The sequence below is a fragment of the Symphodus melops genome, assembly GCF_947650265.1.
Source record: "Symphodus melops genome assembly, chromosome: 12".
NCBI lineage: Eukaryota > Metazoa > Chordata > Actinopteri > Labriformes > Labridae > Symphodus > Symphodus melops.
Window position 1 is genome coordinate 2168282 of NC_136702.1, and position 24824 is coordinate 2193105.

General features: G+C 44.8%; 2 protein-coding genes across 3 annotated transcripts in view; one reads left to right on the plus strand and one right to left on the minus strand.

Moving 5' to 3' along the window:
• gdap2 (ganglioside induced differentiation associated protein 2) overlaps positions 1-24824 on the minus strand; it is a 205870-nt gene that overhangs the window by 101814 nt on the left and 79232 nt on the right. The gene's annotated exons all lie outside the window — the stretch shown is intronic.
• Positions 1-24824, plus strand: part of man1a2 (mannosidase, alpha, class 1A, member 2) — a 98831-nt gene that overhangs the window by 57397 nt on the left and 16610 nt on the right. For both annotated transcript variants that reach the window (XM_079357586.1, XM_079357587.1), the window contains exons 6-9: positions 5764-5844; positions 17964-18058; positions 19114-19237; positions 22353-22446. In XM_079357586.1, coding sequence (XP_079213712.1) covers positions 5764-5844; positions 17964-18058; positions 19114-19237; positions 22353-22446 — 394 coding nt within the window. The remainder of the gene's footprint in view (positions 1-5763; positions 5845-17963; positions 18059-19113; positions 19238-22352; positions 22447-24824) is intronic.

Here is a 24824-nt window from a genome sequence, read left to right on the forward strand (position 1 = left end):
TGAATTCACAGACTTGGAGACCAACGTTACGCTAAAAAGTGACATTTTTAGGATGTAGTTTTTTTTCTCCTTCATCTTCTGGAACTTTCTGTTAACAGATAAAAGTGGATTTAGGTTTGAGAACATTTTCCATTTTGTTGGTGTAAAACTCGGCAGAACAGCGAAACAACTCAGCTGGAAATAAAAAATGGGAACATCTGCATTCATGAAATAAAAGTGTTAAAATGAAAAGTTTGACACACAGTGATATTGAAAATACCTCCAGGAGCAGAAACTGTAATAAAAACCTGCCTCAGCAACAAAACAGCTGAGAGTCACGCCTTATGAAAAAGATTATAAAATGTGTAACAGATCTAATAACAAGGAGACGGCGATGTGTTTGAATAGAGGAACACGTTTGAGACGCGATGGAGTCGGGAGGTGTGGCGTTCTGTTTTCATCGACAGCTTGATTTGATGCTCTTAAACCTCCACACATCAGGCACTAGCTTGCAGCTAATGTAGCATTCATGAGAGGATAAAGTATCAGAGACGGACTCTGAGCAGAATGGTCCAGGCTGTGCTCTGACGTCTTCTCAGGTCCTTCCCCAGCTCACAGGGAGCAGGACTCTCCTGGACTGCTGAGGCCCGGCACAGTAATTGGCTGCACAAGTGTTATTAAGCTCGGCCTTTGTACGTGTTGAGCCCAGAGGCTTTCAGCGTCTCCAGCTGTGGCTGTGAGGTCGGACGAAATGCAAAGTGTGGATTTCCATTGAACAGATTCATGACATCACTCTTCATGAAGTTTCTGTTTAAGTGCACGTTACCTTACATTAAGCCTCACTGCTGCTCTCCATTTGCTTTTTGTTAATCCGTTGATATTTAAAGATCTTATCTTGTGTTTAACTCTTTAGACTAGACGTACGGCAGCATTGTCCCTCTTCAGTCCAACGATTTAAAATATTAAAGGCTAAATTGCTGAAATCTGTGGCACAAAGGCCAAGTTATTATTTAACATAGTTATCAGATACTGTATGTTCATCTGTATTATTACCAAGGTGAATCTGAATCATCAATGAAATGAAACCAAAATATCAAGATAGAATGGAGCACAATTGAATGTTTTAGTTGTAAACTGTGTGCTGACTGCTGATTGGTTGGTGAAGGGATGCTCACAGTGTTGGGATCAAACTGTGGGATAAATAACTCTGACTTCTTGTGAACACCGAGCCAATTGCACTGTGGTTAACGCCCAACCCACTTTGACTTCCTGTGCTTTGTTGTCAAAGAGCCTGACTGACGCTCCGGCCAGGTGAGGACCTGAGGTCACTTTGGAGTTCACTCCCAGTGGAAGCTGAAACATTTACTCTACACGAGAACGCCTTTGCTGCACTAACTTTTAGTCTCCTGTGCTTTAACACAATGAACGTGTCCCACCACCAGCCCTCACTTCGGCCGCCCACCACCTCCTCTCCTCTTCTAATGAATAATTAAAGAGCTGCCATGTCAGGTTGAGCCAGGCAGTGAGTCACTGTCGGAGTCTCCCGTGTCCAGCCGGGGCCCGCGCTCTCACATGATGGATGTGACGGTGTGAGGGCTGCAGCCTTTTCCTTTTGTGAGGCTCAAAGATCCGCCAAATGAATGGACTCTGTTAGCAGGCGCATTAATAACCCGGCTTAAATGGAGGATTTGATCAGAGCAGATACGACTGAGATGGAGAGATATATTAATCCCAGCCGTCAGGGAGTACTGTGCTTGACCAGGTTTAATTATAAAGAAGCAAGAGCTCCTTTTTTGAACGTTTTTCATGGCGGCTCTCATGGGGAAAACATCAGCCAATCAGTGTTTGATGTTTTGATGTTATTCTGGACAGAAAAAGTCAAGTTTTTCTTTAAAAAAAAAAACAAACAAAAACTGATTTTATAAGTTCAGATTCTGCTGCTTATATTCCCTGATGGAGCTGAACTTTTTCTGATCTGACGCTCTGTAATCATGTCATGTTTGACAAAATCTTACGCCCCCTCTGCTCCCCCCCTCGTTCCCCCCTTTAGCCCTGAAGGTGGGAGATGTCTGACAGTGACGTCCTCAGCTCTGTGTGTTCCTCTCTCTTGTCACAAGTCTTTGGAGAGTTTAATATTTTAGCAGAGTTGCCTGGATGACATATTTTTTCAGTTTTTTCTCTTCAAAGACCATCATCACAGTTTTTGATATGCTCCGGTGAATATAGCCACACAGCTCAGTCGGCTAGCAACACACCGAACATGTATAGGAGGCTTCTCATCTAGTTCTTCTATTCAAGCTCGACTTTGTGTAAGTTCTGTTTTAAAGAGAAATGACTCAGACTTTTCAAAGGATGAATGCTGAAGGATTTCTTTGTTGTTGTTTTAGCCTCCAATGTACTTTTTATTTGTCCCTATACACAGAAGGCTCAGTTAAAGTGGAGTCAAAAGAAAACAACTACAAATGTGACGTCCTGAAACTGTGCTGACAGGTTTGAATGTCTCATTTCTCACTTAAGTACAGTCAGGTGTAGAGTCGACAGAACAAGGAAGTCAAATGTTTCTAACTCCAACTCTGTCCTTTCCATCTTCTGACATCAGGACGAGTAATATAAGATCAAATATTAAACGCAGAATTAAATAACGTCAGTCAGTCAACAGTGAGAATAAATGAAAAGCACGCTGGTAAAAAATAACAGTTTGACAAAAAATGTCAGCTCGACTTCCAGACTCGGCAAAGGTGTTAAAATAAAGGCTGAGTAGGAATATTAGCCCGGAGTAATCAGGAGGAGTGTTTTAGCCTTGGACTAACAATAATAGTCTTTGACGACTGCTCCCTCCCTTTTTTTTTTCTCCTCAATCGTTTAGCTTTTAAAATGTCATAGAAAAGTACTGAACGCTTCTTCTTTCCCAACAAGCCGGAGAGGATGTTTTCAAAAAAACACCCAAGCGATTCTCACTGAACCATCAGAGACGTGACGGGAAGACAAAGCTGCGTCCAACCACTCTGGCATCTGTGAAGATCAGTATTGATCAAAGTCTCACCGTTGACTGATTGAACACTTTGTGCACCTATAGCTCTGTGTGTTCTTCTCTCTAGTCCTCGACTGACACAGCTGCATACACAAAGCCGTCCCATCTCTGTAAACATGATGTAAACACAGCTCTGACAACAACACAGCTGGCAGGACTCGAGCTTCTCCCTCACTGCAGACAGTCAGGACATTAACGGGATCGATGCTGTATTAATGTTTACGATGTGGCTCGTTCCTTCGTTAGGTTCCACTGACTGATCAGCGACGTTATCATCCTGTAGTTCAGAAAACAAGAGTCACGTTTAACTGTAATATACCATTTTTTTATTGGACTGCAGGAAGACACAATTTACCAACAACTGACGGGAAGCTGCACAAAGAGAGAGGCCATGTGAGATGGGCAGACAGATTGTTGTTTGTTCTGCTTCCTGCTGGATATTAATAGAGAGAGAGTGGATGCTATCCACAGGGGAGAAAGACTACAGTATGTCATCTCCAGCTATTTTATAAAAGATGAGAGACGGAAAACGACTCTGCTTTTATATTCTTTCAGACTCAAACGGTTGATTTAAATCAGAACTTCTATTCCTGTCCTGCTCTCAAGCTTCATTACCCAACCTGTGTGATTCCTCGCCGGCCTGTCTGTGTTCACTGCAGGCTTCTTCCTCCTCTTCCTTTTATATATATATATATAAAACAGGGCTGTTTTATAGCTCTTCTGCTCGTCGGGGTCTGAGCTTCTAAACCCGCTAACAAGTCAGGCTGACTGACAGAGAGACGGATGGATGCTGCTGAACATCGCCGGCCTTGAGCTTTTATGAAAAGCTTCTGAGCTCTTCATCACTCTTCAGTTTTCTTGGTGACGTAGCCGTGACCGGAGGCCGCGGGTGTTTTTTGCCGTGTGCCACCTGATTTGTTTACCACACACGCTTAAAAGAAGTTAACAGCTTTTCATCTTCACCGAAAAAAAAATATTTCTATGATCTTTTCATCTTATTCAGGATGGATTTATGTGCAGAGAATCAAGAGAATAAATTGCTGTTTATGTATTAATACCTGGGAAACATATTTGCTGTAATAATTAAAGCAGCTGACTCAAACAGCTGACGGAGGAACACGTAAAAGAGTGCTTAAACGTTTGCTGACTGTAAACTAACGTGCTAAATATAGCTTTCACTTTGAAGTTTTTTTTTTTTTTTTTTCTTAATTGGTTTTGCTGAATTACTTTCAGTGCGTTCTTTCCGCTCCTGGAGGAGGCGCTGCGATCCCCACAGGTAGAAATAGTAGCCCTGGTCTCTGTTCTTAACAAAGGCTTCCCATCGGTCTGATCATTAAACACACTGACCTCTGCCTCGCTGCTTTAGTCGTCGTAGTAACCATGTTTAACATTCAGACAATGTTGCTGTTCTTCTTCGCCTCACGCTCTCTTTCATTTCCCCTCTTGAGAGCGTTCACTGTAAAATCGAGGTCACCGCAACCGACCTCAAGCAAGACGTGCGACTTCTCAACTCTTCATTTCTTCAGTGAAAATATCAGCACAAGGTCGCTGAGTAATTTGCAAGTCGGCGTCAGCATTTCAACACAGTCGTACTGTCACAGCCGCAGCGTCGCCATGGCATCAAGGGAGCTGTCAATCAAATGGGTGGTGAAGTGTTGTCACATTAATTACCGAACTGTGACAGTCGTGTGTTTGGTTTGTTGGAAAGCTGTGAAACAAGAGGAGGATTGTTTTAAGATTGAACCCTAATGAAGTGGTTCTGTACAAACAAGGAGACCAGGTTTCACATTAGAGGAACCCAGGACCTGATCCCAGTACACTTGACCCCCCCCCCCCCCCCCCCCCCCCCCCCAGTCCGCTTGATGAGGTGCTCGCTCGACTACAAGCCACAGGACGTGTGAACAGATCAGCGCTCGAACAAGGACGTGGCCCGTTATACCATGAAATGATGAGCTTCATAAACTGTCCTATCCGTTTCAAGGAAGTACCAAAAAAATACCCCAGTTAGCAGGATGGATTCAGTACACGAATCCTTGTTCTGCTTTTTGGTGGATTTGCAAGCCCACTCTGTATACACACAGCTCCCTGCTGCATCACACTGTGTTCTCGGGCTCGAGTGTGAAGGAAGCAGTCGTACCCGGGAACGGTGTCGTGCCTGATGTGAAAACGCCCGTCGAGTAAATGTTAGGCGCTCCAAAGACTCTCCAATAAACCAAATTTTTATGCAACTAGAGATCAACCTAACGTATGCTATCAGCTACAGCCCACTTGGTCAACAACGTTAATATTTGAAGCTTTTTAGCGTCCTCGCCTGAGTTAAGAAGCTGTCGTGGTTTAACGCAGCACTGCTCGGCTCCGCTGTGAAAAACAAACAGCCTGTTGCTTTTCCTAAAGGGCAGACCAGTCGGTGTTTTAATGATGGCTACGCTGTGTGGGAGTTGTTAAAAAATGTATGCGTCTTCTCTCTCCAGCCGTAGATTTTAGAATATTTTGTGAGGCTTTGCTAACCCGTTGATACGAACGCTGCAGGAGATGAGATGAAGCAAAACCACAAACTGAATCCCCCCAGAGGAGCGTACGAGGGAGTCCTGACTCACACAGGAAGAGACGCTTTAGTGGACCTTCAGTTGATTGACAGTGGAACAAATCATGTGTTGTGTTTGAATTGCATGTGAATGGAGGAGTGTTCATGTTTGTGTACCAAACAGATGAGCCAGTGGAGTAAAACAAAAACACCTCTTTTGTTTTCCCAGAATGCCGAGGTGTCCGTGTTTGAGGTCAACATTCGTTTCATAGGAGGACTGCTAGCCGCCTACTACCTCTCCGGACAGGAAGTAAGTACTTGTGTGTGTGTGTGTGTGTGTGTGTGTGTGTGTGTGGTGCATCAGTCAAACATGCTACATGGTAAGCTGATATCAAAGACCGTATTTATGCCTGTTTAACTTCACCTGTCAGCCGTCTACATTTTGATACTAATGAAGCGAGACTTTTTTTAAATCACTTTAAACAACCACATGAAGTGAATGTTGATGTCACTCAACTCTCCCTCTCCCACGAAATCAAACTCAGCCTGTCCTCTGATCCTGCACGAGCGTTTCTAGAAGCAGGGGGTACGTCGAGAGGGAGGGAGACGGAGCATGGAGCAGGAGGGAGCAGAGGAGAGGAGTGAGTGGAGAAGGAGAGGAGGGAGCAAAGTAGAGGAGCAGAAGAGAGAGTGGAGGAGAGGAGAGGAAAGAGGAGAGGAAAGAGTGGAGGGAGGAGAAGAGGCAGTGGAGGAGGTGAGGAGGGAGTGGAGGAGAGGAGGCAGTGGAGGAGGTGAGGAAGGAGTGGAGGAGGTGAGGAAGGAGGGGAGGAGAGGAAGGAGAGGAGGCAGTGGAGGAGGTGAGGAAGGAGTGGAGGAGGTGAGGAAGGAGTGGAGGAGGTGAGGAAGGAGGGGAGGAGAGGAAGGAGAGGAGGGAGGAGAAGAGAGAGAGAGTGGAGGAAGGTGAGGAGGGAGTGGAGGAGAGGAGGCAGTGGAGGAGGTGAGGAAGGAGGGGAGGAGAGGATGGAGCAGAGGAGAGAGTGGAGGAAGGTGTGACGGGACGGTGACGACGAGGGGAGGCTTTGTGAAGGTGGTGCTCACAGATAAAGAGATGGGAGTGGAGAATGAGGATGATGAATGACCGAGCGGGTCGAAAAAGCACGCGAGACTCATTCTTCACTCCCAGTGGACGCGTCCTTGAGCAAGGCACTTAACCCCTCATCTGCTCCCGTCAACAAAACAGCAGAATAAATGATTGTTTCTGGGCAGCTTCATTGGGAAAAGATGTTTTATTATGTGCGTGAATATGATACAGCGTCACTCCTGGCACTGATACAAAAGACAAACAATGACGAGAAGAGAGAGTGGGAGACACTTGAGCTGCAGAGGGAAGGAGAGTGTGGCAGGTGGAGTCCAACATGAGACAGGGAAGTAGATGAGACGGGCAACATGAAAGGGAATTGAAGACAGAAGAGAGAAGCCAACAGTGGTTTCAAAGGAACGGGCTGAGGTATATAAACAGAGTTTCAAAGATGTATTGATTCATGGCTGCAGCCACAAAAAGAACTGAAACACAAGCAGGATGAAGACGCATTACTGCAAAGCTTTAAACATTTACTAAGTTGTGTGCAACTCCCAATTACAAAGTACAAGTTCAGAGACTGGAGGTTCCCTGAAGTAACTTACAAACCCACAGAGTGCATCTCCCAAATCTGTTAAAGAAGAATGAAAACCACACATGCCACACGGTCTGTCAGCACCGAGCACGCCGCCGTCCTTCTCTGGAGCGTGCCCGCGGCGCTGCTCGGCTCTTCTTCTTTGACGGATCCTGCTGAACGGAATAAATCAGCTGATCAGAAAAAGGATCCGAGGGCCGCCTCATGAGGCTCTCTTTACAGGAAGTAGACACAACCATCGCACATAAGTCCAAATCCCAGCAGAGAGTGCAGACGGAGTAACAGAAGAGTAAAAGGAGATAAGGTTTAGCATCAGTATTCAGGAGGAGCTTCGTGTTGGTCAGCAGTGATGGATCGTGTTTACTTCTCTCTCTCCTGCTCTTTTTCTCCTTCTCTCTGCTTCTCCCCTCTTTTTCTTTTTTTTTTTTTTGTTGAATCTATTTTGTCCTCATCCGTCTTCTTTCTTTCTAAATCCCCTTCGTTTCTTCTCGTTGCCTTCCACTCTTTCCCTTTTTCTCTCTCTAGGAGGCGTTCCCCCCGTCCTCCGTTCATGTTCTCTCCTAATTGCTGCATTAGGTTTCGATTCTTTCAAGAAACTCAGCTGACTTTTTCTTTCCACTCCCTGCTTCCATGTGCTTTCCTCAGCTTCTACTTCTTGTCTGGTTTCCTCTCCTGTATTCCCTTCTTCCCTCGTCCTTCTCTCCTTTATTTTCCTCCCTGTGTTGACCTCCTAAATCCTTTCCTAGGCCTAAAAAGGCCTCCTTGATGCCTTATTCCTTTCCTTCTGTCCTTCTGCCTTTAATCCTCTCTCCTTGTTTGTGCTTTTCCCTCTCTCTGCCTTTAACCACTCTCTTGTTTTTTTCGTGAGCTAGTTAGCCTCCAATCAAGGCGACCTTGAAGATAACTTTTCCTCTTCTATGTGCGGTGATTAAAGAGCCGACGCAGACGTCAGCCTTGGAGAGAAAGACATAAACATAAAGAACCATATAACCCTGCTGCAGCTCTTTGTGTGTGTGGTGCTCTGTGCAGGATGCTGTGCAGTTACCTGCTCCTCATTAGCACACTGCTGTGTTTGCCTGAGCGCTGAAGTCACCGTTCTCTTTGCTCGACAAATAACGTCTCTGGATTCTCATACAGGAAAAAAGCTTTCCTTCATATTTGACCCGATCGAGAGCTGCTGGTTCACTTATCAGTTTCCTCCCAGGCTCCTGAAGTTCGCTCAAGAACTGAAACAAAAGCATTATTTAAAGCGCCGTACTTTACTTTAACACGATGAACCTTCTGTGGTGTTATTGGCTGTTAGTTTCCATGACAACGCCATTTTGTCTTCCTGAAAACGCACCGTGTAAAGTGGCGTGTGCACGTGTCTCTGAAGACAGACGTTTTGCACACGCTCATCGCAGTTCCAGTCCGGTTGGTGGACCAGGTTGTATTTGTGAAAATGTCACCTGGCATGACGACCAGCTGAGAGAAGATATGTGAGAGATGCACAGCAGAATCGCTGACTCATCGAACATCACGTAAACATTTTGTAAACTTTTCTCTGTGGCTGTAAAAGAAGGAGTTAGCTGAAGTGCAACTTGTTGACATTTCGCTCGACCACTAGACAACTTGCACCTTTCCCAAACACATTTACTGCTTCAGTCCAAGGCATCAGTGTTGTCATTAGAAGAGCTATTTACTGGAGAAAGAAATTTAATCACTGCTTCATTATCAAACAAAGTGCTTTAAAGTCGCTCATTAAGATGAGCAGGCTCCTGGTCAATGACTCTCCACTTTCTTCTCAATGTGCCTCGCTTTCCACACCCCTATTCTTTAAAGTGTTCCTCTTCTGGCTCACGGACGAGGAGGAGGAGGGAAAAAAAACCCTGCAAACTGAGAAACAGTAGAGGGACTGGGAACGACGGGGGACGATTTGAGCGAGGAGCGGCAGATTGCACGGAGAAGGGAGAAGGTCAGAGGGAGTCAGCCGAGCCCTGTAATGTAGGATAACGAGATGAGAGGGGCTAAAAGAAAAGCTGCAGACTCTGCAGGCATAAACGCAGCGGCAAAACCACCCTGTGGTTGTAGAGAGAGAGAGAGAGAGAGAGAGAGGAGGCGGGAGGAAGATAAAGAGCCCAAGAATGACAAAAAAATGGAACATAAAATTCAGGCACGGTGGTAGAAAGACAGAGAAGGACGGAGATAATGATGGTGATCGAAGAAAAGGCCGGTAGGAAGGGGAGGGAGTTATACGAAGATAAGACGACACAGAGCGAAGGATTTCAGGGGTCAACGGAAAAAGTGAGTTTGGGGACACAACGACAGAAGACTTCAAATGTTGGGATAAAAAGTGAATTTGTTGACAAGCTGCCGCCAAGAATGATGATTTCTAACCTCTCCCCGAAGACCTGCCGTGTTTTTCTCTCATCTTCAGATTCGTGACCGTTTTGCTCCTCTCAGCTTCTGTCGGTTTGTGTTTTCAATTACACCTCATTTCACTCTCCTCCTGTCCTGGTGGAGCTCAGCTAACCGTCTGTCGTACCACACTGCACTGTTTGAACTCAACAGGGGAACATTTGACTTCATTCTTCTTGATTGTCAAACACTGAAGCTGTCAAACAAATAAAGAGGAACATCTCTGACTGACGGGCTGCTATTACTCTGCTGCCCAGCAGGAAAGCGGAGATTCACATTCAATCAAAGGGAAGAGGTGGATTGGCTACCGCTGTGATCGCTGTGACTGAGCTGGCTTAGCCACGCTGAAATGTGAGCTTGTGAGGAGGTGAACCTGCCAGCTTTTTTTTCTCCTCTCTCTCTCTGGGGAAAGCAAAGCCAGAAAGACGCTGAATGAAAATAAGAGTCGTCTTTTGTGCAACCAAACAGTAACTTGAGGCTTCCTGTTTACCGGTTTTGGCAGGTTTCAAAGAAGTCAAAATATAAACAATTCAGACCTCCTCTTCTTTCATTACTCTTTAAGTAGGAATAAGCAGCTGATTGACAGATTACAGATACTGAACGAACTCTGTATTCTGTCGGCTCATCAGCAGAGCCTCATCGAGCTTCCTGGAAGTTTAAAGAGAGATTCAAATTAAAATCATGATATCGCAGTGTTTACCACTTGATTACTTTGGTCGGTCATCTTTAAAACGGAAGGTCGGGGGTTCGATCCTCAGCTCCTGCAGCCACGTGTCCGACGTGTCCTTGGGCAAGACACTTAACCCCGACGTTGCCACGCTGCTTCGTCGGTAAAGTTCGTATGTGGGTGAATGGGATGAGTTGATGCTGATGAACTCTTTACATGGTACGTACGACAGTGTGTGAAACGTGTTACAAGCTCAAGTCCATTTACTCTGCAGACCTCCAAGCTAACGCCCTACGATGCCACGCCGCATTGTTTTCTGTTTCTGCTCATTTCAGAGTCGCCTGTAAACAAAGTGGAAGCTTTGATTTTATCTGCTGATCTTGTAAAGTACGTCTGTGAGGATTGTTTTCTATCCTGCTCTATCAGTCACTGAGAGAAAGTGTCAAGGTGTGCAATCAAAAGCTGTTTTGTTCAGCCGCGGCCCGGCGGAAGGCTTTAACTCTCATTCAGCAGCAGCTTCAGAGATGTTTGGAGGTAAAGTCTGGCTGGCTGTCGGTGCACTGCTAATTAGTTGGACGGGGTGAAGGTCAGAGCTCAGTCAAGCTTGTCCACACAAAACAGAGCAAAGTGCTTCTTTATCAGGCGGAGAGGCTGTTTTATACTTACTGTTGGGATAATCACCTCTGAGTACTTCTCTTAATTAGAGTAAAGTCAGGACAGACAGCCCGGAACCAAAATACTATGAAAACAGACAGTGATAAAACATCTATTATAACATATTAAACCGAGATGGAGATGAATGTTTAAAATGTTAATTAGTGATCTAAGTACAATTTCTGTAATATGTAGCACTTAGGAAATGATCCTGAATGTTCTGCCTTTGTTGTCGGTCATAAGCGACGCACATCGAAGCCGCCCCACTTGTTTTCTAGCAACAGTCGTCGAGCTTCCCCCGGGAATCCTTCTCCCCTTTGCAGACTGCACTGTGATGACACGCTCAGTAACTAGCTGCTGCTGTGCCAGCAGGCAGGCCTACACACACACACACACATGCACACACACACATGCACACGGACACACACACACACACGCCAGGAGAAATGAGCAAAACCAGGAGGGTGTAACAAACAGGAGAGAAATTCTAATTTCATCACAGCTTCAGGAGTTCCAGTCTGCAAACAAATGGCTTACCGTGCCGCTCAAAAACAGAAGAAATAAAAAAGAAGCTTTAATCAGATGTCGCAAAAATAGAGTTCATAGAGAGGAGAGTTGGATAAAATGGAGGAGACCTGATGAGATTAAGATAATCAGATGCAGGAAATGAAGAGGACAGAGGGAGAGGTTTGAGAAACAGGGCAAATGGAGCGTGCGGCGAGTACAGGAAAGGAGGAAGTAGGAAGTTAATGAGGGAAAGCAGAGAAGGACTTGAAGTGGGAAATGAAGGGAACGACATCTCTGTCTTTAATTAAGAGTGATCATGTGCAGCAGTAGTGATACAGATTTGCTAATCTAATTGTACCTGCTCGACACACTCAATGTTTTAATTTTGAGACAAAATGAGTTTTTTTTTTCTTTTTTCTGTTTCTTGAACTTCAGTTGAGGAAGTGGTGACACACAAGAAAAGGCTAAAAACGATAAAGGTCCAGTGATGGATGTTTAAACATTGGAGCCTCACAGGGACACCGTTGACATGAATGTTCGAGGCAGGATCTCCGTCACAGCCGATAGTGGGAGAAAATGCGGCGTCATCATTGATCTAATACGATAATGGGTTTTTGAGACGGGTCCATTGCAGCTCGTCTTTGTGCCTTTTCATGACGGCCCGCTGGATGCTGCACAATGAGAGCAAATGATTGTGGTGACGGGGGAAGTGGCATGACAAAGTACGGCGATGACACACATGGAGCGCAGAGACACAGCGGTGATTTAATCCCGTCTCTCCTGCCGGCCCTCGGGGGCCTTCTCACCAAGCAGGCGCATTCAGCTCATTTCACAGTCTGCCCCTTAATCCCGTTAGGAAGGCTCCATTACATGTCAACAGAGGCCCACTGCTTACACCAGAGACTGTGTGTGTTTGCTGTGTACAGTTAATGTGTGTGTGTGTGTGTAGTGTGAAAATGCTGATCTTATTAAGTTCTTTAGTCAAGTACTTGGATTAGTTTTAGTCCCTCTTACACAGAGCATTTGTTCTGGAGAGTTTGCAGCAAATGTAGGCCGAGCTGGAGGTGATTGTTTTATTACTGAGTCATCGTGACAGTCCACTGTGAGGGAGAAGCTCGAGTCCCTCACGCTGTGTTGTTGTCAGAGCTGTGTTAACGTCGTGTATAAAAGAAGAAGAAGAACGTACTCGTACGTAGGCGTCTTTAGATCACGCTGTGTCAATGTCTGTGCGACGTGCAGCTTCGAGTGAACCAACGTTTGCTAACATTAGCATGCTAACACAACAATGCAGGATGGAGCTCGACCAAAAGACAATTCTGTCCGCCGCTTGTTCTTTATGCTGCTTAATGACTAATCACTTGATGACTGTGTGCGAGCTCAGGTGGAGACGGGGTTTGGATGTGTGCCGCTGAAGGAGAGCGATGTTGTTTCACTTTCTCACTTTAAGGTGTTTATTCTGTAATCTCTGTTTTTGGCCAAAGAATGTAACACTCGAGTTACACCGTTAACTGTACATTAATGTGGACAGTGTGACTCCGACGCCTTCCAATCAGCAAAACTGAAAGATCAATGACTTTATTGTATGTTTAGTTTCTTTGTTTCCTCCTCGACTCTGCTGATCCGCTTCAGAAAGCTGTAAATCTTCATAGTTTGTAGTTTAATTGTCGTGTTTGAAGGAGCCTACGAGATCTGACAGCTTTTGACGATCTGCTCTGACTCGGCTGCTCTTCACATGTGCCCTTCAAAGATTATAATCCCTGAGTTTAGGCTCAGCTGCGACTTCATGATGTCATAAATAAAACATGTTTATTTGTTGTTTTGATGAATCTTCCTTCGTTGGCAGGTAAGACACAGGAACAGGAGAGATGATGCTGCTGATGATGAACGCAGACATTGCTGTGGTTTCTCTGCGTCTGCAGGCCGGGAGCATTTTATTGAAGATTACAGTTTGCACTTTGCCTCCTGTGTGTTTGTGTGCTCTCGCTCACACTATGCTGTGTGTGAAATCTGTCTAGACTGTGCTATCTCTGAGTCCACTGCTTTGCAGCGCTCTCCGTCTCTCCCAGCTGCTCGCAGCTTACAAAAAAAACATCCTCATGTGTAATAACTGGATCATTGGCTGAGTTTAGGGCGTGTTTGAGTGGTGGATTACAGCTCTCCCTGTCCCTGGGACCTAACATTGATGTACCATTTGGCAGACTGTTTCCTCCAAAGCTCCTTTACGGGACCGTTGCACGCATTTTTAGGCTGGGCTGTCTGGTCCCAGTCAAACCTCTCACCCGTACAAAGTAAACGTCATTGTGCACCATAAGGGCCATAAAAAAAAAAAACAACCCAGCTTGTGTCCCCTTCTAACCTCCTCACCAGGCCCGGCCATACTCTCAATCTGCTGTCTGGGAATATCGCCCATCGAAATACGCAGACCAGCGGGCCACTACTGATCCTGGAAGAGAGACGGAGAGAGTTCTAGAAGAAGGAAAGGAGAGGGCTAAAAGATGAGAGTAGAATGATTGGTGGTATGTAAATAGTGTTCAGCCCCAATGGACACGGGAAAACTGTAAATTAAAATAATCTCCGAAACATTTAATCCATCAATCTTGCCAGAAATCTCGAATTGATTCAATTTAATTATCTCTGAAAGTGATAAACTGTCCCTGAAGGCTCTTTCTGCTGACCGATCTCTGAATGGCAGTTCTGGTTTTGTGACCGTAAACGGCGCTGGAAGCCGACAAGCCACAAACAAGGTGACACTACAGGACCAAGCAGTAAAAACCTGGTTTGCAAAGACTCGTAAACTTCTAATGTGAAGGTAGTGAGATCAGATTTCCTGCTTGACCTTGTCCCCATCATGTGTATCAAATCATGATACGTGTGTGTGTGTGTGTGTGTGTTCACAGAGAGTGTACATTCAGTGGTCGGTGGCGTGCTGTGATGCATTTTAAACAGTTGTGCACTCAGAGTGTCAGAGCTGCAGGGACAGAGACGGAAACGAGAGACAGCAGACGACTGTCCTCTCCCCCTCATGGACCCTCACCTCTAATCCCTCCATGTACCCAACTGCTAATCCTGCTGTGTTTACCATACCGACAGGATACATACATGTCATGAGATCAATTTACTGCAATGTCTAAATATTTTTTAGACGAGACACAGAATGGTTTGGACCCAACGTGAAGCTGCAGAGAAAATATCAGATCTGAATTTGGAATGATTCCTAATGAGACGCTTATTTCACACAGTTTGGATCCATGTGAGTTTGTGACCTGATGTGTGAGAGAGTCCATGTACATCATTTCCATAGCAACTACTTTGAGGTTATTTGCAGTGAAAAGCTTTGCACCCGTCTTTTAATGAATGTGTTTTCTGTTTGAGCTCTGGCAGTAAAAACAGCTTCACCTGCTACCACGGCGTGAAGTCAGATGACTCTGTGTGGTGTCCAGTAAAGCAATCTCTCCATAAACAAGTCGCTGTACTTTAGGAGATTAAAACACACAAGGGTTCATGTTCATTGACCTTTCACTGAGGTGCTAAAGAGAATAACATCCAAAGGGTTCCTGCATGTGACGACATGTCACTTCATAACCCGTGCGGGTTGGAGACTGACTTTGGCTGAAAACCAGCGAAGCACCGCTTTTAAAGTCTGTAGTTATGAAAAGGAGATAAGAAAGCTGTTCTTGCACTCGTTAATCAGACCCTCTATCTCGCTCTCCTTCTCTCTTTTAACTGCAGCAACACGACTCGTGTGGCTCCAGATTGCACGTTAGCGTTAGCGGCCTGTTTTCGTTAGCCCCCCTCTGTAGATGAGAGCAGAGGAGGGAGATGATTATCGTCGAGCGGAGAGTTTTATCTGTGAAGGCAGCAGAGTCTCTCCTCTGGTGGCCTGTTTGGATCGTGTCCCCGCTTGATGACATCAGCAGCGAAGTGGCCAGTAAAACGCAACTCTCCTGGAGTGCGTTACGGGCCCCTGCAGACGTACACACACAGAATCAGTAGAGGAGTTTCTCCTGCCAGGCAGAGTCTGAGTGAGCTGATGTGAGAACGCTGCAGGATATTATCCAGGAGGATTCACCTCCAGCCAACGGGAGCGGCTGCTTACTTTCAATAAAGGCTGCATGTTTTCTGTTCTCCTTCGATGACCACTCTGCTGCTTCGTTTGCTTCTTTTCCGCGTCACATTTTGACGTCACGTCTCGCCTCAGGAGACAGCCACCCTCGCTCTGACGGGGACAGTCTCCCGCTGTGAGTGCAGAGAAGTGCAAAGAAGACCGGTTTGGTGTCTTCCTGTATGCAGACGTATCTGTGGATCAGTGTGACCGTATTGTTCTCCCCCTGTCTGTGTGTGTCCCATGTTAAACTCCACAGTCTTGTATAAGACGTCTCTCTGGCTGCTTAAGTATTCTGCAAACAGCAGCATGTGTTATTGCTCCTGTCTTACGGCAGGGATTTCCATAGATCTGGTCTGGCTGTAAAACTGTTGAGCCCTGACAGATTGTGTTGATGAATCAGCGTCAGTCTGCAGGCCTCCCTCGACGGCGCTGCTCCTCCTGCCCGCTGCCGGAGACTTGTACAAGTTCTCACTTTCACGTTTATCCCTTCAGACACAAAATATCATAAAACAAAGAAGTGGATGTTTTGAAATGTCAGCGAAATGACAGATGGGGAAACTTTTTTCTTCCTAGTGTTCGTCCTTGACTTTTCTTCCACGTTGAGGCGTTATTAAGAGGTAGGACTTCTCTGTCTCACAGCTGTTGGTAGTTTTGTAAGCAGAGGTTAAACGAAGCACCTGAAGTAGATTTGTCACAGCGCGTCTCTTCCTCACGTGTCGTGTTTATAGTTTGTATCACCAGATGTGTTTATGTGCAGCAGTGGCCCAGCGCAGGTTTCTGTAAAAATTGTGTTTCTGTTTCAGTACTTCTGCTCTTGGTTCTGAAATACATTGCAATGTTTTCATCAGTGTGACTGTTTTGAGCTTGTTAACTGTCAAAGAGCCCAAAAGGCAGCTGCAGTAGTCCGTGTCCCGCTGTGTGAGTCTGCTGGACTCGTGTTAAGGCTCGCTGTTCATGCTGTGAGTAATTGGATTTTTTTTTATTGATTTTTTTTTAAATCCGCTTTCGTGTGTTGTTTGAACATAAGAGTGACACCTCTGCAAGGCAGGCAACATCTTTTTGTGAGTATGCAGAACTCTCTAGAGGTCTCTCTTTCTTTCTCTCTCTCTCTCTCTTTCACTCTCTCTCTTTCTCTCTCTCTCTCTCTCTTTCACTTTCTTTTTCTCTCTCTCTCTTTCACTTTCTCTCTCTCTCTCTTTCACTTTCTCTCTCTTTCACTTTCTCTCTCTTTCACTTTCTCTCTCTCTCTCTTTCACTTTCTCTCTCTCTCTCTTTCACTTTCTCTCTCTCTCTCTCTCTTTCACTTTCTCGCTCTCGCTCTCTCGCTCTCTCTCTCGCTCTCTCTCTCTCTTTGACGGAAAGTCAGCTGTAGTGAAAAGGCTCGTTTATAAACTGAGTGTTAGAGTCACAGTCCGTCTGCAGAGCGTGCTGCTACGCTCTTCTGGATGGAGTACGGCCGACACATGAGACAGGAAGTCAGACAAGGAAATGAACAGAGCGCCCACCGTTCAATTTCAAAACACTGTAAAAAACGATAATCTGAATGAAGTTCTTTCTCCTACGTTTTCATCTGAAGTAAATGATGTCGTCTCTGTGCAGGGAGCGAGGACGGAGCTGCAGAATGTGCGCTCAGGGATTTTCTGCGACGTGCATTTTTTTTTTTTTACCATGTGTAATCAATCCCAGCGCTCGAAGTGATGAACGCAGATTTCTACCCAAACAAACCTCCATTAAATCTCAGCAAACAGTGTTCATGTGCGGCTCATAGTGAAGCATTCAACGTGGTATGATTGTGTCTCATTTGAAACAGTTTCACATGATTATATGTGTACTTCAGAGCGTGACGTTCCCGTGCTCAGTGAGTGCAGCCGGAGAATAAAACCCCTTTTCTTCTCTTTGATTGGCGTGTTGAGAGAAGTACACTCGAGTTTTTCTCGGCCTTCGTCTGTCAGCCGAGATCGAGACTTGTGTAATCTCAAAACGAACACACATCCATTGTTTCTCCCTCGCCCTGTAAGAGTAAGAAAAACGATGAGAAGAATCCAACTGTGACTTTCTACTTTGGTGTTTCACTCTTTTCCGTCGCTGTAGTTTGACCTCCAAGCTTTACTCGGAGACATCTCGGTGAGACATTTCACATCAGTGCTGCGCAGTCTGAAGGGAGAGTTTGCATATTTTAACGTCTTCCATAAATCCGACGAGCTCCGACACTTTAGTGGCCGTCATTGTTCGTCTCCCGACATCTCGCTCCGTTTTATTCCTCTTCGCCCTCGCATTTGTTTTTTTTGTTACGCTCGTACCTGTCAGACGTTTGAGAAGAATACTAAGCAGGGAGAGCTAATCGTCCGAGTGATCAGGATAAAAGGGAAACCTTAAACAAATCCATCTCAAGTTAACCCAGTGTGTGTGTTTCTCTGTCTCCTCAGGTTTTCAAGCTGAAGGCGGTTCAGCTGGCAGAGAAGCTGCTTCCTGCCTTCAACACCCCCACAGGAATCCCCTGGGCCATGGTCAACCTGAAGAGGTCAGTCACTCCAGCGCTCACAATCGGCCCCCTTCATCCCGCCAGCCTGAACGTGAAGTGAAATGTGCCGCTCAGAGAACCAGAAGTTAACTGAGCTGTAGTCGTACTTCCCTGTATCATCGGTCAGAGCAGTTTAAACACGGACAGCCTCAATCTGTAGACCAACAGAGACACTTCTTCCCAGCAGTGCGAACACAAACAGCTTATTTGGCTTTTACTGTTTCACGTTTTGTCAGACCACAGAATATATTGTTCAAGCTGCAAAGTCTCAAATTGGCCTGGCTGCACAATAAAAAGCCCACGCAGCGACCGTGTGCCCACTCAGGTGTTCTCCTGACTGTGTGAGGGCGGGACACTTCACACCTTCATCATTTTCATTCTTGCATAATGTGTGACCTCAGGCTGTTCAGCATGTTACCTGCACTCAGACCTCGAGGAGGAGTCTCATCAGGTCCTCTAATGGAAATGTCTTTGTCGTCTTCACTTTATTTTTGTTTTTTTTGCTTGATCAGATAAATAGGCTGCCTTTTTTTTACACACATGCTTCCTCCTCAATCAAAGGCAGAACCCACTCAGGGTGTTAGATAGACTCCTAGTGTGAGTCATATTTAAATGTCATTTACACCTACTGAAAATGTTGAGTTGATGAGCTTCACAAGTTTCACATTTACTGGAAATGACCTTTGTGTTTTAAATGTCTTTATGATATTGTTCAACTTTTGTTCTGTAACTTATTTTTTCATCGGAGAGTGAACCCAAAACCGCCGCCGATGACTCCAAGCACTTCGTTGTGTTTCTGCATCAACACTGAAAAAGGTGTACGAGCCAAACATGTGAAACAGTGACAAAGTGTGAGAGTGTTTGTTTACACTGAGACATGTCAGCTCAGACAGTGCTGACTTTTACTGCTGTGAAGAATTACACAACAATTTGACTTCCTTATACAAGCTACTCTCAGTCTCTTTAATGTTCAGTCTTGAGGTCTTACCCTCTGTAAAAAATGTTTTCCTCTCTCCTCTCGTTTCTCTCTCTCCCCCCCCTCACCCGTGTTTCAGTGGGGTTGGGCGTAACTGGGGCTGGGCGTCGGCGGGCAGCAGCATCCTGGCTGAGTTTGGGACTCTGCACATGGAGTTTGTTCACCTCACCTACCTGACAGGAAACCCTGCTTACTACCAGAAGGTCAGTGTGTTACTTTGTCTGTTCCATTTGTAGAGGTTGAATCAACAGACTCCACTATACGATGCTACAGCGAGAACATTTGACTTTATATCAATGCTACAGGAAGTGTGAAAGACCTATATGACACAACTTAAGTTACAAACTTAAATCTTTCACGGTAAGGCTCAGTGTGGACTTTAAACCATAACTTCAGACAGAAATTACAATGGGCTGCTGCAACAGGCCTCTAGAACAATACCAATCACTAATAGACTGGCACAGGAAGGAGCCCTAAAACCCAGAAGCGAGTTAGCATTTTTAGCGCCATGGGTTTTAAACTCTAAAAGTCAAAGTGGATTTTGAATGGGTTTGTGGTGAACACAAGCTTCAGAGATGTTAGGCAAGATAAACTACGTTAGCTAAGACCCCCACTCGTGAATTTTAAAGTTTTTACACGTACTTAAAACGGCGGTTGCTAACATTTGGCTAAATGAGACTACAGTGGTTGTCATGGAGACGTTAAACGTCATCATGCCTTGAACTCTCTCACTAATCCTCCTTACAGCCTCTAGTCATGTTTTTCAGAGCTCTTGTAAATATTAGGTTAACAAACAACTTATTAAGCTACCGTTTCGCTAACATGTCAAAACCGCTGATTAGATCGATGAAGCATCACGGTCGTGACGTCATAATAAACCGACCGCGGTGTAGTTAGCTTGTAGCATAACATTAGCTTTTAACTTCTGTAGGCTGCATTAACTCTTCAAACTTCATTAATGTGTTGTTCATTTAAAAAGATGATCCTGCTGAACCAAACAGCTACGCATCAGAAACGTCTGTTTATTTTCTGCAATGATCCAAAATCCAATGCAAGAATCCCATAGGATAATTCTCATTCGAACCCATGGCGAGGCTACTTCCAGGTTGGCCTACAAAAATACATCATCACTTCTACAGTCTATATGTTGAGAATGTGTTTTTTTTTTTTTTTTAAACCTTTATTTAACACTTTTTGTTTTTTGCTTTGATTCCTTTGATGATGTCATGAAACATTCTGAGACAACACATCAAAGGTTTGATGAGCCAACAGGTAGCTGATTGAGTTCATAGTCATTCTGTTCACTGAGAGATTGCACATTAGCCCACCAGCAGAGACAAAAAGGAAAATGTCAGCCGCAAGAACAAATATCCTGGACGAGCATGTCAAAGCCTACATTAAAGGCTGGGAGACGGACGTCTATAAGAAACTGCAGTCCACCAAGGTGTTACTCATTTCATGCAAACCCAAAGAAAGAGCACACCTGAAAAGAAGAGTGGAGACCCTGAGCGGCGTCCTCAATTTGTTCCAAGGTCAAATCACAAAGGACAAAAGCAGCACAGCAATGCTGCAAGAGGAAAATGCAGCTCTCAAAGTGAAGCTGGAGGAAACTGAAGACAGGCTGAGAAATCTATCTCACAACTTCAACGCCCAAATCAAGTTAAATAAGGACCTTAAAATCCAGTTGAGAAAGGAGCGAATAAGATCTTCTCAGGCCGCATGTGCAGCAGCGAGAGCAAACATGGACCTCAGCCGTAAACTGAAGGAGGTCCAGGACAAATCTGCACCAAGACCGAATCAGAGAACTAGGTTCACGAACAACTTGACGGGCAAAGTGAAGCAGGGCTGTAAAAAGGAGGCACCAAAAGACAAGAAAGACAAAGAGGTTCTTCAGTTGAAACAGGAAGAGCTGAAAACCAACGTTCCTGTTAAAGATGCTGAGCTTATCAAAAAGGTAAAAGAGCAAGTGGTTCACCTGAAGGATTCCCAGACAATGGTAGACGACACTCTCAGTGAGGTTTCAGAGAAGCGTGAACCCAGAGTAAAGAGCCGAGGAGCAAAGATCACCGAGCCTCAAGATGTTCTGAACTACGCTAAAGAGAAGGTCCAACGTCAAGAGGCAGCACGAGTCCGCCAGCAGAGAGAGCAGAATTTGGAGCACAGCATTAAGAAAACCAAAAAGCCAAACTGGTTTGGAGGCTATTGGAGGAGAGAGACTGCACCTTAAAGATGTTGTTCCATTCAGACTCAGTCGAAGTGTGAACGTCAACTTCTCTATAATCACACTGAGACTAACTCTGAGTCACTTTAACTGTAGTCACACCACATCTCAGACTGCATTCCCACTAATACATCTCACAATCATCAGCTTTATAAATGGCGACACACTGTCCACTGTTGCCTCACAACAGCAAGGTTGCTGGTTTGAATCCTCAGCCTTCCTGTCTGTGGGGGAGTTTTCATATTCTCCAAGTGTGATGTGGGTTTTCTCCAGGAGCTCTGGTTTCCTCCCACTGTATGTTCCATCATGTACTATTTAATAAATGTGTTTCACATTTTAACCATCTTTCTCTTGATTTATTTGCCAATTACACTTAACCCTTCCCCTTCCCTCAGCCTATTATATTTCTCCTAAGATTTCTGCTGCTAATGATCAAAATAAAATTACTCTAAATTTACGATGAAGTGCCTCCAATTAATGAATGTAAAGATTGTTTTCAGAGTTATATGATTAAGTATGATTTAAACACGTCATGACTTCTTAACAATGCTTAAGGAAGGGTTCTGTAAATCTGACACTCTAGAGTCTCTAGAGTTGAACAGGTCTGCATGCGGTGGACACTGTAGCTTCAGTGTTTAGCCAGCTCTGCATGGGTCTGTAAAGCTTTCTGCGTTCTAACCTCTCTCCATGTTTCAAAAGCATCTCCAACATTGATCCTAGTTTGAGCAGCTTTCTGCTGCTGGAGCTTATTAGAAACATGCAGAGGCTTTTTAGCTCGGGTACAATCACTTCTATCTGAAGCAGTTCCACTGCCCGCTTCCATCGCTGCAACACCTGTTCACCTGATAACTGCTCTCATATCTGCCAAACCCAGGGGCGTCCGAAACGGCCTTCAAAGCCCCGCCTACCTTCTCTGGTCCAATCAAATCCAGAGCATTCAGGAGCAGAATCTAAAGTTAGAAAGAGGACATACTGGCTGCTGCATTGTTGTCAGAGAAGCTTCAACACAGCAGGTTTCCTTCATCATCACAGAGGAGGAGAGCGTGATCATTTAAGTCAGTACACATCTTACATGTTGGTCCTGCCGTCCCTCTCAGGTGATGCACATCCGGAAGCTGCTGGCCAAAATGGACCGACCCAACGGACTTTACCCGAACTACCTGAATCCTCGAACAGGTCGCTGGGGCCAACGTGAGTACACGCATGTTTGAGTTTGAGAAGATGGATTTAGATTTTAAATATTTTAGTTTGAATGAATCTTAAAAAGCCATTTTGTCATGTTGTTTTGCAAGAGCTGTACGTAAAGGACAGTTGAACTCATCTTATATTGCAGCTTCTAAAAAACATTTTCTGACTTAATGATGAATTTCAAACACAGCTACAAGTGCTTGACGGACACGTCGGATGTTTCAACCCACCAATTGTCGGCAAACTTGCTCACACTTTTGTGATTGTGGGAAAGAAACAAAACTTTAAGAATATCTTGAACCAAAGGAATGAAAAATCTCACCTTCAGTTTCTGTGAAGGCGAACCAGACTGCATCAGTGGTTTACAAGCAGCCTATCGGGAAAAGTCTCAGACTTTCCATCTGAGCCTGAGACGATCCTGTGCTGTGAAGAGAAACAGGAGGCATCATCACTAAGTGAGGGCTAAGGGATCAGAATGGATCTTCTTTAATGAGAACAAATTGAAGCTGGTAGAGAAAGACGGAGGAGACGGGGAACACAGTATTCCCAGTTTATTGACTGCGTTTTGGCTGTCTGCCCGGGGAAATTAACAGCTTCACGGAGTCGAGTAAAATGTGTAGTGACACACACATTCCTGGCCTAAAACCTTTCATTCTCCTCTTTAAGTCATTTCTGACACACGTGTAATTAAAGCTGGAGGTCGGCTACACACGCCTCCAATCATCCAGAGAGACACGGGATAAACATACAACACACTTTGTCACGCTGAGCTGATAACCACGATTATGTGTGAGAGGTGTAAAACAAACCCAGTGAAGTAATGTTTACGGTTCGATGTTAAACGGCATGCTAATGTTCCCCTTCGATCTCCTTACTCCTCATGTAGACTTTAAAGGGATAGTCTGGTATTTTTGAAGTGGAAAAGTAAAGGACTCAAAATTTAGAAATGATTGGCCTCGACTCCGGACTTTCCCGTCTTTATTTGGGACTGGACTCAGGAAGTGTGGGCTGATGTTTTTCTCTGCAGAAAGGCTGTTTGTACCTTGTCACAGGACAATCAAGTATGACTTTTGTGTACATGATATTCAGATTGTTTTCAGTCCTTTTCCATAAACACGGCACATTGTTTTAGCGCCACTTCAGCACGCCACAAACGGTTTCTTCCCCCTCCTCGCTGAGTTTACCTCCCGCCTGCAGTCACTTCTTCTGATTCATCATCTAAATATTCTTTCTGAATAATCCACATTGCCTCTTCTGAATGCACTCTGAATGTTTGTTCTTCTCCCCTGACACTATTTGAGGACATTTCAAGTTATCACTGCAGCATCCTCAAGGGGTCATTAAAAATTCCTTGATGTTTATTCTTCAACATTTCAGCAGGGAGAGTTTAAAAACCTGAGCAGGCGTTCAGCAGAGATTTAGACACTGGATGACAGATATGTCATAAAATATCCAACAGAATATTAAAACACTGTGGATATTAAAATATTCCTTTTTGTGTAGCGTGCCTTGGAAATATTTGCTTTTTGAGTCGCTGTATTCTCCCATCACTCAAATATGGCTTTGTGCTCGGTTTACTCTTTGCTTCACTGAAAGGAAATGAAAAGATGGAATCTGTTTCAAATTGAATATGTGTTGTTGTTTTCAGTATACAAGAAGAAAGAGTCGCTACCTGTGTGTGCTATATACTCACAGGCACTGCAGAGTAAGTACCGTATAGGCGGAACAACAGCAGCAGTATGCACAAAGAAGAAAAAACTAAAAGTATGCAACTAAGTAAAATCTAGATTTCTACCCAACTTCTGTAGTCGAGCAGGACGAGATCTCTGTTTTATGTTTTACTCGTCGACAAAACAAATGGAGGGCACCCATGGATGGCTGGATAAATGGAGAGGCTCATTAATGGATTGAGATGTGGTTTGGCAGTCAGACGGATGTGCTTAGAAGTGCACAGACTTTGGGCCGAAAGCAGGGAAAAATAAATGGATGGAAGACGGAGGGAGGGCGGCTTGATTGATGGACGAACGAGTACATTAACAGATGGATGGTTAGCCGGCGAGCTGCATGATCGGGCAGGTGATGACGGATGTTTTGTTTCTCTGTTTGTGTGCGAGTCGTGCGGGACGTTCTCTTAGTATATAATGGAGTCAGAAAAGCTTTTTTAGACCGCTCTTTGTTTGCAAAAAAGTGTCGTACGTCATCACGTCTTTGTAAATTCAAATTGATTCCACGACGGTGTAATGTTCTCGTCTGGTCTGTGAATTCAAATCCACGAGAACGGCACATCGGGAGCTCGCACACTGTCCACCTTCCATACCTCTTGATCTGCTTGCATGTTAATGTGTTCCTTGTATGATGCTTGACTCATTAATTAGCTGCCA